Raw genomic sequence first — 20,822 nt, 5'->3', positions numbered from 1 at the left:
GCAGACCCCGCGGGCGGACCCCCGTGGAGGGGTTTTCGCAGGGAGCAGCCAGCACCGGCTCCGACGACCCCCCTGCGGACCCCGCTCCCCCCTCCTCCCCACCTCCCTCCCCCCCGGTGCCCGCTCCGCAACCGCGCCGCCCCCGCGGGGAGGGACCGTGCGCTGCGGCGGCGACTTTGCTCTTTAAATCGCTCGGATTTAAAGCGGATTACGGCTCATCCCCCCTCCCCGGGACTCCCCCCACCGCCACCACCGCCACCACCGCCACCTCTCCACACGTGACGGAGCGGCCCCGAAGGGGGCACCCCCCTCCTTTTTCTCTCTTTCCCCCCGTCCCCCCCCTTCCCCTACCCTCCGCCGCCCGGCCCCGACGCCGGGGCGGAGCTCGGGGTGCGGGGCTCGGGGCTCGGGGGGCCGGGGAGCGCCCGTGGGTGCCCGTCCGATGCCGGGCGGCTGCGGGGCACCATGCAGAAGAGCGTGCGGTACAACGAGGGGCACGCCCTGTACCTGGCGCTGCTGGCCCGCAAGGAGGGCACCAAGCGCGGCTACCTGAGCAAGAAGGCGGCCGAGGCCAGCCGCTGGCACGACAAGTGGTTCGCCCTCTACCAGAACGTGCTCTTCTACTTCGAGAGCGAGCAGAGCGCCCGGCCCGCCGGCATGTACATGCTGGAGGGATGCAGCTGCGAGCGGGCGCCCGTCCCCAAGGGAGCCGCCGCCGGCAGCGCCAGGGAGGCGGCGCTGGACAAGCAGGTAAGAGGCTGGGGGGACCCCCCGGGACCCCCCCCGGGGCTGCCCCGGGGTCGGTGGGGACGCCGCTGCCCGGAGGTGCCCGGAGGTGCCGCGGGGGCTGCGGGAGCGGCCGCGGGGATGAGCGCCCCGAGGGCACGGCCGGAGGTGGCTCCCGGGCAATGTGCGGTTGGCGGCGTCGTGGGGAGGTTTTTGGGAGCCTGTCCCGGCTCCGGTCCCTGCGCTGGAGGAGCCGAGCAGGAGCCAGAGGGTGCGGGGGGCTGCGGGTGGGCGGCATCCAGGCGGCTCCTGACGATGGTGGCCCGAAAGGGACGCGGGCACGGGGCAGCTTCCAGCCCCTGAGCGGGCACTGTAGCCGTGCCAGGAGAGCTGCTAAGCTTGCTCCGTGCCCGTGGGCTTCTCTGCCTGCAGGACTTGTGTGCTAAAGCGGGACGAGAAATGGTTAAGCGCTCCCCGTCCCGTGGCGACGCGTGCGGCGGCTCTCGCTGCCCCGAGGTGTGCTCCTGCGAGCGGCGATGAGCGGGGCTCCCGGGATCCCCCGCATCAAATTTAAGGCGAATATTTCCCTGTCTGCTTTAGGTTGGCTTGGTGCGCTTGTTTATTGGCAGTGTTGTTTAAACTACGGCTTGACTAAGGGAACTGTGTGAAAACAATGCCTTTCCCTATCTGTTCTCTGGGAATCTTAAATTGTGCTTTTATAGTGATGGATGCCTGTGTTGTTTGTAATTACATTTAGCATTGCAGAGGCAAAATAATTACGTGAGAGCGAGCTGAAATTTGCTTTGTTTTAAACATCAACTATGTTTACATCTTTAAAAATGCTATTAGACTAATAGTCTGCTATTAAAGAGCCAGAAGAACACTGTTCTTTTGTTGATTTCTTTATATCCTTCTCCCCATTCACCTTTCACTTGATGCAGAATAAAACTTTCAAGTGTTAGTTTGCAGATGTTAACTCTTTAAAGCACACACTTGTTTGTATACTCATGCAGACAGAAACATCTGCTAAGGTGTTCACGAAACTCCTCCAGTGATTAAAACTAATCAATAACAAGAATGAGAAAATATTTAAAAATTAATCAGTCATTTTTATTCCAAAAACATGATCATATTCTTACAGGAATAAAGTAATAAAACGTGAGCTTTCAGTCTCATAATGGAAGACATTTATTTTAATCTGATCAGATAATCAGAATGATAATGAAAACTCAGCGTTACACATGTTAACTGCTGGTGGTGTAAGAATAGTGCTTTGATTTAACCACACAAATGCATTAATAGAATGAAAAAAAATATATAGAAGTTTTATGTCACTTTTTCATGAAGCAGATCCACCTTCTCTGAAAGAGAGAGAAAAAAATAAACTCTTGTTGTGTTAATTACTTGGGTAGTTTAGACACTGGAGTGATTTGTACTATGGAATTACACAAGTAAGGGAGAGAGAGTAAGAAGAATTAATTATACATGAGTTTCATTGACATCTTTGGAGTGATTATTTGGAAAAACAGTGCATTGTCTTTAAGTTAAATAACTGATGATTATGGAAAACGCATGCAAAAAAAAAAAAATTGTTTTCCTTAACTCGCAGCTCATGTTCATTTTAGTTGGATTTGCTTCGGTATTGCTTGGCAAGACATATGTCAGAAAAAATCTCTGCTGAGAAGTTTTTGGAGTTGAGTGGGGAGAGAGCTGGCACCATACTTTGGTATACAGGTGACCGTGCTTCAGTCAGCAGACACATTCAGGTTTGGGTATCTGGCTCCCAACAGGCACAGCAGCTTAATTATTGCATGCTGAGCCACGCTGGTGCTGTTAACTCTTCCAACAGTCTGCCATAGGGAATATTAAAGTGTTACAGGAATGACAACTCTGTTTTGTGGAAGATGCCAAATACCTTCATAAGATTTGTCAGTTCCATTAAAATATTAAAAGCTATTAAAAATTGTTATGACAATGTATTATTATTATTAGTATTAGTATTATTTTCTATTTTACCTCTAGATATTAGTGGACTGTTTTGTTTCAGCATCCTTAAGGATGATATTTTCAAAGCAATTTCTTTAAAAGTACGGTACATTTCTTAATATTAAGAAATTGCGTAGTGCATGAATCTGTTGATATTCTGTGAATGCGGCATTGAACTAAGCATGCTGTACATATTCATGGTTTTTAGGGAGAGCTTTTATTTAAAAATAAAAACTGTTTTAATCTCCCTCAAAATTTATCAGAGTTTTTGTAAATGCCAAGCAGCTGTTGCTGTCTACTCTGATTTTATTTCAAAATAATTTCAGGAAAAAAAATATTGAAAGAGCAACTGTGCGGAAGAAGCTTTGTTTCAAAAGAGCAAATTATGACATGAAAATATTACATTTGAAGAACTTAAATTCTGATGTTAAAATGCTTCTCCCCACAGGAGCCACAGATTGTAAACAAGTGCAGCTCCCAACAACAACTACTCCTTTATGACCATGAGAGTGTAGGTGATAATGAATTTCATTTTTTCTATCAGAAATTCTGGAAGGAGATTGGCTGTGTATCAGTGAGTGGCTTGTTTCTTTCAAGAGTAAAATAAAGTGCCTAAAAAGCAAGCTTTCTTCAGTGAATCACAGGAGACTGGCACTTGTTACCTTGCAAGTTCACTTTTTTTTTTTTTTTTAAAGAATGATGGAAACGTGTAACGGAATATAGATATTACTATTTTGATTGCATTCAGAGGAGACCTGTATTTTAGCTTGTTTCATAACTATAGATTTTACACAGCAAAATGCTCGGATATAGTTACTAATAACTGTCCTAGTGTGTTTAAGCTTGTGAATTTGCTATGATTTGAGCAGACTCTGTTCTTTGTATCTTTCCTACAATAATCTTCCTCCCACTTAGGAAAATTAAATGCAGTATTAAGTCCATGTCCCCACAGATTAACAGAATCCAATTATTTGAATTTTTACTGCTTACTGTAGATCTGTATTTATTTTATAAAGGACATAGTGGTTTCACAGTGTTTGAAACCTCACTGTTTTACATACATTCATTGAAATAATGAGTTTACCTCTCCTCTAACTCTCTGTGTATAAAATGTAGCAACAACACTTAAAGGTCATTTTAGCTGAAGATTCAATGACTTAAAAGTTCATCTCTTAAACTGCATCAGGCCAAAGAAAAAACCCACGTCACGCAGCATCCTGTGTCTGATAGACCTTACACATGCTTGAGGAGTGTTGTCGTCTTTTTGGCAAGATTTTGACTTACCAGGTTCAGGTGTAGCATTGTCCATAAGCCTTACTGCCTTCATGCAGGCACCTAACTTGTCGGATGGTTCCAGTGTGTAAGTCCAGCAGAGAGGCCCACATTTTAGAAACTTCCTTCAGAATTTCAAAAAGGATGGATGAATTTATCTCCTCAGTGATATCTCTGGGTTGTTCAGATGGCAGTGGTTTTGTAATAGCTAACAGGATAAATAGTGTCATTGCTTTGAATAAAAGCATTCTTGGAATGAAAAATTTTTTTTTTTGTTTGTTTGTTTTTGTGGATAAGTGGTCCAGTGGGAAAGTTTTAAGACATTAATGCTGTTGGGAGTAGTGTTTCTGTCAGACCTCCTCATAAAAGATTCTGTAAATGGTTCCTGCGTGAGGATAATTTTGAGGTATCCGGCTCTTACTTTCCCAGGTAACAGCTGTCCCCTTGCTTGTCATTTGTTGACCATTGTAAGACAATACAGTTTGTGGACATAATAAGCACAAAAAATATATTGTTTTAAAATGACTTTGAGATGCAGTCAAGGAGTAACAAAGAAACGAGTTGCTGACAAGGCTTCCTGCTCAAGGCATGCTGCATTGAAGAGGTTGCCTCTGGCTCCTCATGAAGAGTTGTGAGCTGAATTTACAAAATGCTCTGTGGTCTAAGGCAACAGACAGTAAATAAACAGAAAAGTATAACTCTTGTGATCTCTGAAGTGACTGAACTTTGCTACTTGATAAATGTTTTGTAGTTCAGTGCTTACCTGTTTGCTTAGTAATGAGCATATTTTAGAAGTAAAGGGAACAGAAAATACTATGGCTACATTTACTGCTCGTTTGCCAATATTTAAGCATTTTTAGACATTTAATTATAACTCTTGAAAATGAATGTGTCTGGTGTAGTGTAAAGAAAAGAGCTGTTTTTAACTGTGCAGAAGTGGCTGACAAATGAATTAGAGACAGAATGAGTTTACTTTTGAAACACTTTCCTCTTAAAAGTTAGTCAAATCCACACAGACATAACTTGGAGACTACTGATGCCATTCAATAGTTAAATATTATCCTTTGGCTACCTTAATCCATGCCAGGTGACTTTGCTCAGGAACTTGAGAATGACTGTTGTTTTCCGTCCTTGAGTGTCAGTCACACTTGATGGAAAAAGAAAATTGGAAGTGATGGTGGTAAGACCAGAATTTGTGGAGACAAGGTACTATCGAAGAGAAATCATGGTGTGAAGTTCTTAACACTTCTTTGTGAGGTCCTGTAACATCATGAAACATTGCAGCATGTTGTAATGGAAGATCACGCTCCTTAGTTAAGTTGTTGGAGAAAATACTAGATCCCAAGGCAAACGCCATTCAGCAAAGGTATATTAACAGAGATGCTGGGAACTCCCTGTAGCAAAGAAGTGACATATCAGCAAGTGAAAGACTGGAAGCACATAAAATTAGAATGGCATCCCAAAGCATAATGACCAAAAATGTCACATAACTACTTGTTGCATAAGAATGTGTTCCACCTTCACGGATTTAAACATCCCACAAAGTGACCAAAACCTACATAGGTACAGCAGTGTAGCTCACATTTAGAACACAAATGTGCAAAATCTATTTAGAGTAATGTTTCATAAGGTTTTGACATGAGTTTTATTCTTTGGTCAGTCTCACAGTCAATGCTAGTGTGTTTTTTTTTCTTTTTTTTTTTTTTTTTTTTTATTTATTTTGTCTGTGAGTTTCTCTGAGCAGAATTGCACACATTTCACTTGATTTGTTTAATTCAACAAAAATAAGACAAAAATTGGAGGAAACAAACAAACAAAAATTCTGAGCATAAAAATAGCAAGCGAGCCCCTAATCTGTGATTGTACTCCATCTATCTTCATTTGCCTGTTTTAACTTAAAAAAAAAAAAATTGGTGTTTTCTTCTTCATCATCCACATAGATGTACAATGAATGTAGTTTACTTCTCAGTTGCATGCTACCCATAGTAATTTCTAACTGCATACCAGAAAAAGGGGTCCAGTCAGGGCTTCTCCATTTCTGTAGTAATCAGACAATATTATTATGGTCTTTTTATATTCATGTATTATATATTGCAGTGTCATCATTAGCAGCATTTTTCACCAACTTGCTCAGGATTTTCCATCCTAAGAATGTGAGTGTGCAGTAAAATCTGCCTGAGTTTCTCCCTTTGGCCACACATATTATAATTCCCAGTCTTGTCACTTGCGATATGCTGCATTACGAAGTAGTTTGTGCAAAGGGGGAAAGGGACAGGTCTTGTTTTGGTGCAGCCTGATTTGTGATTCAGGGCGTGCGCGTCCACCCTGCATCCCTACTGACAGAGATGTCCAACCCAGCTGGTAGCACACCATGTCTGCGCAGAGAGCCGATCGCTGCAGCACTTTCTGCCCACACTGAAAGTGAGGTCTGTGTCCCACTGTGTCCCTTCAAGTGTGGCTTCACCTGGAGGGCAGCCACCCTGGGCACCAGCGTTCTCCACAACTGCATGTTGTGGAATGCATAAATATGAAGCATATGCATAAAAATGCATAAATACGGAGCAGGTTTGCACCACAAAGAACCTCTCCAGCGCAGTAGTAAGTCATTAATGTAGCCCGCATGTAGCTGGTGGAGGCAGCGAGATCTGAAAATATCAATCCACAGCTTCTGTCTGTTCTTAGCAACAGATCGTGCTGCTAGCTGTGGTGCACTTCTCTAGATCAACCAATTCAAAGCAGGTTTGATACTGTGGCTGCTGAAGAGTCTGAGGCAACACTAACCCATTTTTCGGTGTGAATGTTCTAAGCTTTCTTTGCTTCCAAAGTAGTGATGTTCAAATTTAGGTACAGTTTGGTAGATCTGATGGGGTGCTATGTGGTTATAATTTATCTGGATTGAAAACAATAACAATAATAGCTTTATTTTATTTTCTATTTTCCCCCCTGATTTGTCAGTGACAACAGTTCAGGAAGACACTGCCATCAGACTGTTTATACAGATGGAAGAAAATGAGATTCCATGAAGTACCTCTTTTCAATTTTTCTGTCTACCAGCCATTACTGATGCTGAAAATGGATTTTTTTTTTTTTTTTTTTTTTTAACACACTGCCTCTGCACTAGATGCCTGGGAACATATGCTTACAATCTAGCTTCCAAAGTTTTTCTGACTTGCCAATCCCGTAAGGTTTTCTGTTTTAGGTACAAAATCAGTATATATAAAAGCAGAAGTTTTCCCAACTCAGTCCAGCCATTTCAATGTCTTTGTTGCATTTTCCATGATTTCAGAACCTTCCCTTCCTTTCCTTCCTTCCCTTCCTTCCTTCCCTTCCCTTCCCTTCCTCCCTTCCCTCCCTTCCCTTCCCTTCCCTTCCCTTCCTTCCTTCCCTTCCTTCCCTTCCCTTCCCTTCCCCTTCCCTTCCCTCCCTTCCTCCCTTCCCTTCCCTTCCCTTCCCTTCCCTTCCCTTCCCTTCCCTTCCCCCTTCCCTTCCCTTCCTTCCTTCCCTTCCCTTCCCTTCCCTTCCTTCCCTTCCCTTCCCTTCCTCCCTCCTTCCCTTCCCTTCCCTCCCTTCCCTTCCCTTCCCTTCCCTTCCTTCCTTTCCCCCCTTGCCCTTCCCTTTCCTTCCTTTCTTTTCTTTTTCTTTTTCTTTTTCTTTTTCTTTTCTTTTCTTTTTCTTTTTCTTTTTCTTTTTCTTTTTCTTTTTCTTTTTCTTTTTCTTTTCTTTTTTTTTCTTTTTCTTTTTCTTTTTCTTTTTCCTTTTTCTTTTTCTTTTTCTTTTTCTTTTTCTTTTTCTTTTTCTTTTTCTTTTTCTTTTTCTTTTTCTTTTTCTTTTTCTTTTTCTTTCTTTTTCTTTTTCTTTTTCTTTTCTTTTTCTTTTTCTTTTTCTTTTTCTTTTTTCTTTTTCTTTTTCTTTTTCTTTTTCTTTTTCTTTTTCTTTTTCTTTTTCTTTTTCTTTTTCTTTTTCTTTTCTTTTTCTTTTCTTTTCTTTTTCTTTTTCTTTTTCTTTTTCTTTTTTCTTTTTCTTTTTTTTTTTTTCTTTTTCTTTTTCTTTTTCTTTTCTTTTTCCTTTTCTTTTTCCTTTTTTTTCCTTTTCTTTTCCTTCCTCTTCCTCTTCCTTCTTCCTCTTCCTCTTCCTCTTCCTCTTCCTCTTCCTCTTCCTCTTCCTCTTCCTCTTCCTCTTCCTCTTCCTCTTCCTCTTCCTCTTCCTCTTCCTCTTCCTCTTCCTCTTTCTCTCTCTTTCTCTTTCCTTCCTCTTCCTCTTTCTCTTCCTCTCTTTCTCTTTTTCTTTCTCTTCCTTTTTCTTTTTGTATTTCTTTTTTTCCCAGCCAGCCATGACATTTGAGTGTTTGTGGGTGTAGACAAACTTCCAAATTCTCCCATGCTGGTTGCTAAAACATACTACACTGTTGCTGTTTTCCAACTGATATTTTAGTTATGTGCTGGATCCTCACATGTTTGAAGTTTAGAAAGATTGCAGAGGACTGTTGTTTATTCAGAGATGTTAATGATTGATCATGTTCAAACATGACAAGCTTGAAGAAAAGAAGGCTCAGGGGTGACCTCATTGTACTTTTCAATTACCTCAAAGGAGGTTGCAGCAAGGTGAGGATCACGCTCTTCTTCCAAGAAGCAAGTGACAGGATGAGGGGAAATGGCCTCAAGTTGCATCAGGGGAGGCTTAGGTTGGATATCAGGAGAAATTTTATGGTATTGGAACGGGCTGCCTGGGGAAGTGGTTGAGTCACCATCCCTGGAGGTCTTCAAGAAATGTGTAGATGTAGAATTTAACAGCATGGTTTAGTGGTGGACTTGTCATTAGTAGGTTAAAGGTTGGACTAGATGATCTTAGAGGTCTTTTCCAATCTGAATGGTTCTATGATTCTATGATTTTTCCTTCTGCTTTCCATTCTCTTCCTCAGCATTCGATAAGTTGTTTCTCCTGTTTCAGCATGTGCCAAAGATTTCACTTTTTTCTCTGGAATTGTGGAGATCATACACAGTGATTCTGACAATATCTCTCTGATGTCCTCTACAAGGAGTGTGGGAATTTGTTTTTTACTTCATGCATTTGTGGATGTTCAAGCATGACAAGAAAATTGCAATTTTTTTTTTTATTTTTTATTTTTTTACTTTAATCGTATTCTCTTCCATTTGGCACACAGAGCAATTTTAGAGAAATATTTCTTCCTAATAAATCTTTCAGTGAGAGGTTCAAAGTTGTGTGACATCTGCAAAACTCTATTAAGAGAAAGAAGGAAGAAAAACTGTCAGAAGAGTGGAGGGATTCAACACCGGTATCTGTGCGATGTTGTCACTAGTCATAGAGATACCTGTGTGTACAGATGAAGGGAAGAACAGTACTGAGGCAAATACACGGCTATTGCATTTGATAGCATAAGTGTTCTTACCTATTTAGAGGGCTTGGCAAGGAACATCAGGCAAATGAGGGCTGTGGGATTATGTTCCTGGGCTAGTGTTTGGCCTTATATATGTAATTTGCCAGGTATATTTGTTGATTCTGTGACTGTGAGGTCTTTTTATTGTAGCTTTCTTGCCACAAGAGTAATGTGATGGTTGAAGGGGATACAGGCTGTGCCGGGGAGTAGTGGAGGGGAAAAGACACAGAAGATCCCGGTGAACTCGTGATCCCAGGTTTTCCTCCTCTTTTCTCCAGGATACATGCCAATGAGGGATGCTTACTGTCACAAGCAGGCAGTGGAAATTACCTGTTGTGTTCTGAGCACAAACAGGGCCACAGTTTGGTTAACAGATTGCTCTTTCCTGACTGAATAACTTTAACACTGCATCTAAAATTCAAGTGGTAAGGTAGGTGGGAACTGGACGGGTTGCAAGTAGTTTGATATTGATGCTTGGCCAAACAGGCCAGGACAGAACATGAGGCTGTAGTCACTAAATTATATTTCCTTTGGAACTGCCACTGGAATTTGGGAATCTCAAGATTTTTGTGTTGGCAACTCCTAAGTACAAAACCAACTTGAGAGGGAGGTACCTGCCTTCTATCCCTCGAGTGGTTATCCCAGAGCAGGGTAGTGGTCAGCTCCTGCTGTCATAGCATCAGCTCAGTTTGGGGTCCAAGTGCTGGAGCTGAGTCTTTGATCCTGCAGCTGTTCTGTGTAAGTATTAGTGTTTGCAAGAAGTGTTGTCCTTTTCTGTCTCTTTTGCTTTTCTGTGAACCCAAGGAGATGTGTGCCCAGAGTATATGAACAGACATTAAGGGTACAATATTAAGCACCCAGTAGTCTAAAGAGAACAGAACTGTGGGGCTTCCTGAGCAGACTAAAAGTCACACCTTCTTCTCTGTAACAGTATGATCTGCTGTTTCCCTGGAACACGGTCCATAAGGACAAAGGAGCTAAACAGAGCTGGCAACTCTTTAAGGATGTTCTCCATAGAGCACACAAACTCTCCGTCCCCCTGTGTAAGAAAGTGGGCAAGGATGGCGGGAAACTGCGATGGCTGAGCATGGACCTGCTGGTCAGACTGAGGCACAAGAAGGAAAGGCACAGGCAGTGGAAGAAGGGACACGTGGCCTGAGAAGAGTACAGGGATTGCCATCCAGATGTGCAGGGATGGGATCAGGAAAGCCAAGGCACTGAAGTAACTGAGCTTGGCAAGGGATGCAAAAAAAAAAACCACAAAAAAACAAAAACCAAGAAGGGATTCTACAGGTACATTGGCCAGAAAAGAAAGGCCAAGAAGAGTGTTACCCCTTTGATAAAGGAGAGCGGAGAACTGATAACAACAGACACGGTGAAGATTGAGGCACTCAACAAGTTCTTTGTCTCAGACTTCACTGCCAGCCACGCATCTCAGGGCTCTCATTTCCCTGAACCTCTACACAGGGACTGGGGGAGCAAAGTCCCTCCCACTGCAAGTGAAGAGCAGGTTCGTGAGCACCTGATGAAATTGAAGAGGTGTAAGTCTATGGGGCCCAATGCCATGCATCCCAGGGTCTTGAGGGAACTGATTGATGGAGTTGCCAAGCCTCTCTCCATCATACTTAAAAGCTCTTGGCAGTCAGGTGAAGTTCCCAGTGACTGGAAAAAGGGAAACATCACTCCTGTTTTTAAAAAAGGTAGACAGAAAGACCTGGGGAACTACAGGATAGTGAGCCTCACCTCTGTACCTGACAAGATCATGGAACAGATCCTCCTGGAAGCAGTGTCAAGGCACATACAAGATAAGGAGGTGATCCAAGACAGCCAGCAAGGCTTCACTAAGGGTAAATCTTGCCTGACTGATCTGGTGGCCTTCTATGATGGAGTGGCTGCATTAATTGACAAGGGGAGACTGACCGATGTCATCTACCTGGTCTTCTGTAAGGCCTTTGACATGGTCCCACATGACATCCTGATCTCCAAATTGGAGAGATACGAATTGGAAGGGTGGAGCATTCAGTGGATAAAGAATTGGCTTGAAGGCTGCACCCAGAGAGTGGTGGTCAATGTCTCTATGTCCAGGTGGAGTCCCTCAGGGCTTCTGTCTTGGGACTGGTTCTGTTTAATGTCTTTATCAACGACATAGACAATGGAATTGAGTGCACCCTCATCAAGTTTTTAGACAACACCATGCTGAGTGATGCAGTTGATCCAGCCGAAAGAAGGGATGCCATCCAAACAGACCTGGAGAAGCTTGAGAATTGGGCCCACATGAACCTAATGAGGTTCAACAAGTCCAAGTGCAAGGTGCTGCAGCTGGGTTGGGACAATCCCAGCTATAAGTACAGACTGGGGGAAGAACTCATTGCGAGCAGCTCTGCAGAGAAGAACTTGAGGTTTCTGGTGGATGAAAAGCTTGACATGAGCCAGCAGTGTGTGCTTGCAGCCCAGAAGGCCAACTGCACCCTGGACTGCATCAACAGAGGCATGGCAATCAGGGGAGGTTGGTGATTGTGTGTCTCTGCTCTGCTGTTGTGAGGCCTCACTTGGGGTGCTGTGTCCAGGCCTGGGGCCCCCAGCACCAGGCAGATGTGGACCTGTGGGAGAGGGTCCAGAAGAGAGATGTAAAGATAATCAGAGGGCTGGAGCACCTTTCCTATGAAAAACATCTGAGAGAGCTGGGAATGCTCAGCCTGGAGACGAGAAGTCTCTGGGGAGACCTCACTGCAGCATTTCAATACTTAACGGGAGCTTATAGAAAAGATGGAGAGCAAGTTTTTATATGGGCAGACAGTGATAGGACAAGGGGGAATGTCTTTAAGAGGGGAGATTTAGATTAGAGGTTAGGAAGATGTTCTTCACTCAGAGGGTGGTGAGGCTCTGGAACAGGTTGCCCAGAGAAGCTGTGGATGCTCTATCCCTGCCCAAAGCTGGATGGGGCTTTGATCAACCTTGTCTGGTCATAGGTTTCCCTGCCTATGGCAGGGGGGATGGAACTAGATGGTCTTTAAGGTACTTTCCAACCCCAGCTGTTCATGATTTCTGTGATATAAATCTATATTCCAGCAGATCTGTTTCTTTCCTCGGACACCTTTCTCCTAAAGGAGGCACAAAAACAAAACAAAACAAAACAAACAAACAAACAAACACATAAAACAAAACAAAACAAAACAAAAAACCAACCAAACAAACCAAACAAAAGAATTGTGATTCTGTTCAGAAGGAGGCCATTTTCTGCAGGGCTTTCTTGTTTTTCCCCTCCTACTCTAAAAATTAGCAGTACATGAGATGTGAGACTGCACAAAAAGAAAGAAGATTTCATAGTAAAATTGGGACACCCTCTGCAGGAACTGGATTCTCTCTTATGCTTAGAATCCCTGTGAAATGTTGCACAAATATATACATGAGGTGCTTTACAAGAGGTTTTAATCATCTCTCGTTTTGGGGACCCAATAGGAAACAATCAAACAAGAACTGATCTTTATGAAAGTTATGATTAAAACAAATAAAAGTGCCTTCTGAATACAAAACGCTGATGGTTTTTCAGGTCAGGCATCCCAAATTAGTTGCTGTTTCTGAAACCACTGTTTTTTGTGCTGACCACATTTGCACAAGTGCTTCACAGGTTGTTGTGAAAATAAATGTGTTAATTCTAAGGAAGCATCTGAATGATGTAATGATGAGTGTCATAGGATGGCATATAAAAAGTTTTTGAACATTGCTAATTAGTCTAAAATAAAGTATGGAGATGTGCATTCAAGAATCAAGCTCTTGGAGAAACAATCGTGCAATAAAATACTGTAATCATTATGTTTGCAAACATGGGACTAAACTAGCAATGCACAAGGTGGCCTCAAACATGGCACTTCTCCTGATCTCTGTGTACTTGTCTTTGTAATCTATAATGCCAGAAACTAACATTCAGCTCTCCCCCACCCCCCAAAAAAAGAAACATATCTAAACATGAAATTGATTTAAAAATGCATGTAAAAACAATGAAGGTTTTTGACCCACATGGAATCAAGCAGATGGAGACAATTCATTTTGCTGCAGATTTCTTATTTTGAAGGGTGTGAGCATGCAGGTCCTAGACTAATTCTTTTCAGATTTGTGTTGCTTGCTGCAGATGGAAGTTTCGTAAGTGCATTACTTGGTGGCCTGAGGGAAAGCCAAGTTAGCTTGTGTCCAGTATTATACAGTCCAAAATGTGCAGCGACCTGAGAGAGCTCTGTCATCAGCAGTATGAATGCTGCTGCAGACCTATGGGGAAGTCATGTCTGCACCAAGTATACTTATATTAAAATGCTTTCAAGAGATTCTTCCCTTTATGCTGTACTGCATTCTTGTAGCTTAGCAGCAGATACCTTGGCTGCATGCCATCAAAGTGAACCAAGTAAAGGCAACCACTCAGATGTACGTTCTGATGAAAATTTAGAGTAATGCCAAGTGGTTCCAAGTGAAATAAATAGATAGATTTACCTTCCATAGAAGGGCAAAAAATGCAAGTATTTTCCCAGTTCTGATTTTAAATGGTGTTTGTAAAGTTTGTTGACTTTCTGCAAATACCACTTTTTTTTTTTTTTTTTTTTTTTTGTTTCTTTGTTTAATTTTATTACTTTACTTCTATTTACTTTCTATTACTTTACTTCTTTGAGGACCTCTAAATGCGTGCATGTCATATGTGTGTTCAGAGGCTGGGTGATGAGGAGCAGAATGGTTGTTTGTATTAGGCATGTCCTGCACATGTTTTATGCCTGAGCCCCTCACTGCCTGTGGCCTCCTGGTAAATCAGTTTTTTGACTGCCTTACTTCCTACTGAGCACAGTAGCACAGGCCTAACACTACTTCCCATATGTTAGCATATGGGTAACACCATCTGCATGGGGATATTTGTTTATCCTTGCAGTATTTAAGGGTGTCCATCTGTGGTTTAATGGGTGAGCACAGAAGTGGTTAACAAGTTAGTTGTGAGGTAACGTGTGTATGTTTCTGAATACGGGAGAAACACGATGAGACCTGAGTAGTGCCTAATTCTAAAACATTCAGCTGGGGTATAATTGCAATTAATGACTTTAAATCCCACTGTTGGGCACATCTTGCCAATCTGTACTGCATGTAAAATGCTCTTAGTCCTGTTGACCTGAATTGCATAACCTCTTCTTTTAGTTTGGTTTTCATGCACTTAAATGAAATTGGAGATTCTCTCTCTCTCTCTCAACTCCTTCTCTCTCTCTCTTTCTGGTGAAACAGTACCAACTTAATGATTCATAAGAAAATGAGTTATATGCAATTAAAGTGTAGTACCTTTTAATGCGGCTTACACTGGAAGGATGTTTCTTCTCTGTTAAGACTATAATCATCGAAATTCATTGCTAGATTAATACTTTATTATTGTACACACATTTGCTTCACCTTCCTGGTGTCCTTATCTTTGGGACTTTCCATTTGGTGGGTGCTTTGCTTTGTTTAAGTTTCACACTGCTTGTTCTGTCTTCATGGTCTGATTTCTGCTTCATGAATGCTGAGGCAGTGCTTCTGAGTTACTTCGTATTCACAGTGCTGGGAGTGCTGCATGAGTTTGCTTAGTCTCCATACTCCTCTCATTCAGTTTATATTAGAATAAGCTTCAGTATGCTAACAAGAGGGACCACATGAACAAAAACGAGGTACTGTGTAAGCCTTATCTCTTTACTTGTGTCCATTCTCATGGCTTCCCAAATGCATCGTATCCTTTTTGTCTAAGTGCTGCACTAGCTATCAGGGCAAGACCATTCTACTGCTTGGTCTGCTTGGTCCTTTCTACTGCTGTTTTCAGGGACAGAGGGGAAGTATAGGCAACTAAATCCTTTTATTCCTACAGAGGTGTGGTATACAGAAGGTTACATAAATACAAGATTTTGTGTGATTTACTTAGCTTGCATGCAACAAGCTTGGAAGAAAACAATGTGGTGTAAAATAAATAACCCAATAAATAAGTCCCAAATAACTTGTGGAACAAGGTGTAGATTCTGCCTCTCAGAGCACAGACATGGTATTTGTAATCTTGCTGGGAACTTGCTTTCACTTGGCACTTCACCTATATCAAGCTTTTGGGGTGTTTTCCTTAATCTGGGCTCCCTGGTGACCACAGTCCACTGAGTGATTCAGCCCCTTAATTTCTTATATCTTGTCTTGGCTATGTGACAGTCATATTATCAGATTTCTCCACCTTTTAGTAAGAATTTTTTTTCCTTACAACTTTTTTTTTTTTCCTGTTTTTTTTTTTTTTTTTTTTTTTTCTAGAAAATCTAGATTCTAGAAAATCTAGATTCTAGATTTCTAGGATGTAGGAGGTATGTAAGACCTTGGATTGACCTTGTAAGACATTGGATTGACCTTGTAAAACCTTGGATCAGACCTTGGATCTGTTGAATCATCTATATGACAAACATAACAGTAAATATTGGGTCTGCTTTTAGATGGCTTAAGACTAAGCTGAATGTCCAGAAGGAGCTTCAATGATTTACTTTGCAAAGGCCACACAACAATTCCAAATGGTTTTGAAAGCAATTCTGATTTTTGTCTCTTTGACTTCCTCGGTGGCATGTGAGAATGGTTAAGTTAGCATAGCAAAAACATACAGTGTCCAAAGCATCTCACCTTTCAGAACTGTGTTTTTTCACCTTTCCTAATATGTTTAGGTGTTTGGATTTTGACTCCTTATTACAGTGTCTCCATCTGCTGCAAAGCACATCAGTTCTTTCTATGATTTACTCCAGTTTAATTTCAGAATTCAGATTCTAAGGATGCAAGTCTTGTTGACTTTGAATCTATAGTCTTTGAAGATTTCAGGCCATCTACAGTTTTTAAGGCCATCTTATTGCAGTTCAGCAGTATCTAAACTTTGTACTCAGGTGAACACATGCTCCTGTAGGCATGAAGAATTGAAGGCTGTAGAACAGCCACAGTGATTGGGAGAGGTGCCTGAAGACTGAAAGAGAGCAGATACTTCCAGAAGGGTAAAGAGGGGGATCCGCAGAAATACAGGCTGGTCAGTCTCATGCTGGTCCCTGGAAGATGACTCAAATATCCTCCTGGAAAGCATTTCCAAACACATGAAGACAAGAAGGTGATTGGGAGTGGTCAGCATGGATTTACAAAGTGCAAACCATGCTTGACCAACCTGATAGCCTTCCACAATGAGGTGAATAACTTGGTGGATCAGGGGAAAGCAGCGAGTGTTTCTCACCCCAACTTCACTGGAGTCTTTGACACTAGCTGCCATAACATCATCGTCGCAGACAGTTGACAAAGTGTGGGTTAGATAAGAGGCCAATGATGTAGATTAAAACTGGCTGAATGTCCAGGCCTGGCAGATGAGTGATCGCTGACGTCAGATCTCCAACCAGGACATTTAGTTAAAAAGAACTGTTGGCCCAAATTATAGATTATTTATTTATTTATCCATTTATTTATTTATTTAATTTGGTAAGGTAAAACTGCAAGGCATCTTATTTCACTGTCTTAAAATTTTTCTCTATGCTTTTTGTCAGGAAGTAAAAACAAGGATGAAAAGAAATATGTATGCCAGGACATTGTTTTAAGTTGCTGTAGAGTGATCAGTCTTACTTTTCTTTCTCTGAAATAAATTTACTATTGGCTCAGCAGTTCAGCTGGTTTGTTACTCAGAACCATCATAAAAATCAGAATTCTGAATTTATAAGAGAATTAAAAAAGTGAATAAACCTGCCTTTGTCTTTTTGTGTTTGTAATGTGCTTTTTTCTTTCTTTTCCATACATTAGTGCAGTACATACATGTATATGGCATGTATTTTCTACTTTAGTTCTTTTTCTTGGGGAGTGAGGAGATTATTTCCTTTTTAATCATTTCATCTGATTTAAATTTGAAGTAGTCAGTCTGGTTTGGTAAGCATGCTTAAATTGTATCAGGAAAAATTGTGCAACTAGAATAATGTTAACTTTAAACTTTTTGCCCTAATAAGAAGAATGTGATATATCTGTTGCTAACTTGAGCTGAAGTATTTTTTCTTTCTCTTGAGATACTTGGAATATATCCATAGTTCAGCATTTTTCTGCTGTTGTTTTCTCCTTGTGCTGAGCGGTAATAATAAGCAATACTTAGTTTTGCTACTCTGGGAAATGTATCATAGTTTTGGATCTTATTCAGGCTTCTTTTTTTTTTTTTTTTTTTTTTTTTTTTTTTTTTTTTTTAAATAGATAGAGACAGAAGGAAAGAGGGAAAGTTATTCCTCCTAAGCTTTAGTATGTTTAAGAAACTGTCAGAAGGCCTCACGTTGGCTCTATTATGTATCTCTGTGTTACACATTGTTGTTACCCTTTTCTTCCTGAGTTTTCAATTGTTGTTTACTTATCAGAAGTGTATATTCAGATATATTTGTTATTTTTTTTTTAATCTTCTCCCATCAGGATATATTTTGGGAGCACCTACCCAGTAGTGAAGTTACATCATGTATAAATCTGGAAAGTCCCCAGGCAAAGTAAAGCATTGTGAAAGTTTATCCTACTCTGTTTACTTTTATAAAAATGCATGAATCATAATTCTTTCATCAAAAGCATAGAACTAAGTATCTCTCCTTCTTATAATTTCACTGGAGTGGATTATGTAAACTATGTGACTTCAGAGTTTAGACTTTTTTAAATTATCAAGTGGGACCAGGTGCCCGATCTTCTCTAATACTTTTATTAAGGATTGATCAGCAGTCATTTCTATTTATATTTCCTGATGTTCTTTCTTGATTTGAGGTTATTTTTAGGTAACCTCAGTCAGGAAGGATATGATTGGGGTGGAGTGCTCTGGGAAACATGCCCAATTAATGGAAAACATATTTGGAAGAGAGCTTGGGGATCTTCCAAAGAAGAGCAATCAAATGTAATTGACTCATTTGATTACAAATTCTTATCAGAATCAGTCTGCCCCCTTTACCCTCTTAAAAATACCCTGAATGTTGTCACAGCAAATTATTTTCTTTATCACAATATCCAGTTCTGAATATATTGTATATATGTAACGTGAAGCTTTTACTATGGGTTACTCATGTCTTGAGAATGTCAGTGTATGTGAATTTTTCGTTGTTATTTGAGATGTTGGGCTATGTCAAATCTGCTTAAAACACTAGCAGTTTTCTGTGAACTGCCTGAGAACAATAAAAAGCTACTAAGGTAATAATATGGAAAACACCAGTCAAGAGTGGTTTGCATCCTCTCTCATTTGTAACTTTGGGATTAGAATGTGGCAGAGTATGTAATAACGTGATTTTATGGGTGTTTTTCTGTTTTTAAAGTAAGGACTTAAAAGGGAGTAACTAGTTTAGTGAGGTACTTAAAACCCATCCTGCCACTGAGGGTAGGCATATCTGTTTACAGTGTTTATGTTGAAAAAAATCTCATAGCACACATTTTTATGGTTATAGCTGTCACTAGACAATAAGAAAAAAAAAATCCTAAAAAACCCACACCTTTCTTCTTTGTCTTTCTACCAGAAAATCAAGACTGGCACTAACCAGGCTCACTTCCTTGTCTCTTTTCTTGTCTGCCCTTTTTCCCTTACACATGTATTCCCTCATACAGGTAGCTGTACGAGGTATCTTGGATCTCTTAGTGGCTCAAAATACTACTTAACAGGCAACAGTAATTGCAGAATTTTATTATGTAGATGTTGTTATCTGTTCCTTAAGCCATCTCTTCTAGTAAATTGAGAAAATATACAGAATTGTAAACTGTTTTGAGATAAATGGGTTCATGCACTGGTCAAAGCCTCGCTACCCCAGTGCTGCTTTGATGTCAGAATTGTGTTGGACAACCCGTGAGTTCATTCCTGTTCCTGGGTGGGGTGGAGAGAACTTTGTTTGTGGATTATCAACAATGTCAATGCCCCTACAAATGATCTGTTCCTGTCAGATAATAATAGAAAACTTATTTAACAGGGTTGATACATTTAAACCCATAACAGTCATTTGGGTATGCAGAAAGCCTTAATCAATTTCAGTCTCTGTTAAATACTCAGAAGCTAAATTAGAAGATACTGCTTGTACGTGTAGGAGCCAAAGCTGTATAACTGTAGGCGTCTTAGAGCTAGGCATGCTTAATTTACCATACATAGACACAGGAAGGCACAGTAAGATACAGCAGACATTCCAGATTGGATTAAATGGAAGTGTTGGCATCTGTTAGCATAATAAACACAGAGTAGACAGCAAAAGTCCTTGTGATCAGTAAAACAAAATATGCAATACAGATGTAGGAGCGTGGAGAGAGATTTTTATAAATATTGCTACAGAAACTGCTCTGAGAATGTCCTTCAACTTACCATTTGAGTAATTTTTTTAAGCATTAAAGCACCATTTGAGATACTTGTTTTAAGAACTTATGCTGAATTAATTGTTCTGATGTACCAGTTAAACAACAATAGTTTCATGTTTGGAAACACTTGCCAATATTCACTTTAAGTTGTTTATGCAACAGGAACATACTATAGGTGAATTCAGATGTTTTAAAATCACTTATTCTGTACATTATTAAATATCGAATTTAATACATTTAATATTAATATTAAATATACTAATATAGAATGGGTGGTACATCCCAACATTTTAGAAAATTCCTAGTTTATGCTTCCAGGTTGAAGGATTTCTTAGCCTTCTCATATCACCTAGCAAGAGCATCCTTTTGCAATCCTGAAAAGTACTTCATGAAATGTACTTTATGAAATGTTGTCTGCGTAATTGCTATTGTCAGAGACGTTTAAATGTGGTTGGAATAATTCCTGCTTATTGTACTTTGCAACCATCATACACTCAAAGTTGCTCAATGTTTTCGTAAATAACATGTAATTTCTCAACCCCTAACACAGGTAGTTAAGGGTGTTAAATCTGTCACTTGCATGTCTCCTTTATGGTTAGCCATATTACTAGCAAGCCAACAAGGTTTTCCAGAATCAGCTGGCAGTCAGCAAGAAGGATATAATTGCTCTAAGTACACATTATCTAATGTATTAAAAGTAGTCTTGAAAACTTGCATTCAAATTGGTTTCCTAGCCACACACCTACACCCAGATCTGGAAATTGATGTCTGGTGTCTTGCCTGATATGTCCTGATGGCTGCAGAACATTAGATAACTGATAATTATGATACTCTTACCTAGCAAAATGTTTCACAATAAAGAAAAAAAATCTTTTAGGTCCCCCTTCTAATCCTGCATATTCTAGTCATATATCTTTGTCCTGGTAGGGAGAAATCCTGCTACCTCCTGTTAGCTTGGTGTGTACTCCCACTGTTTTGTTGACAAAGTGTTGATATCCTGGCCAATAAGGTACTTGCACAGAACTTTGCACACCTGCAAACACAAACAGTACCAATGGGCGTCTCCTGCTCCCTGCTCTGTCTGATCAAGGTGAATGTCCATTACTGGGAAATTAAGCAT

The 20,822-nt window shown here is 40.8% G+C and overlaps 1 protein-coding gene across 2 annotated transcripts in view; it reads left to right on the top strand.

Annotated features, from left to right (window-relative positions):
* Nucleotides 1-218: 218 nt before the first annotated feature.
* The window catches only part of RASGRF2 (Ras protein specific guanine nucleotide releasing factor 2), a 136,947-nt gene continuing 116,343 nt past the window's right edge, over nucleotides 219-20,822 (top strand). The window contains exon 1 of one of the 2 annotated variants that reach the window (XM_038170752.2): nucleotides 219-750. In XM_038170752.2, the coding sequence (XP_038026680.1) occupies nucleotides 466-750 (285 nt within the window). In that variant the 5' untranslated portion in view covers nucleotides 219-465. The remainder of the gene's footprint in view (nucleotides 751-20,822) is intronic. The other variant, XM_038170751.2, reaches the window with a different exon arrangement.

This window comes from Anas platyrhynchos, chromosome Z, assembly GCF_047663525.1.
Source record: "Anas platyrhynchos isolate ZD024472 breed Pekin duck chromosome Z, IASCAAS_PekinDuck_T2T, whole genome shotgun sequence".
In the NCBI taxonomy this organism is placed as follows: Eukaryota; Metazoa; Chordata; class Aves; order Anseriformes; family Anatidae; genus Anas; species Anas platyrhynchos.
The sequence above is the reverse complement of the archived record's forward strand: the minus strand, read 5'-3'. Positions and strand labels throughout refer to the sequence as shown.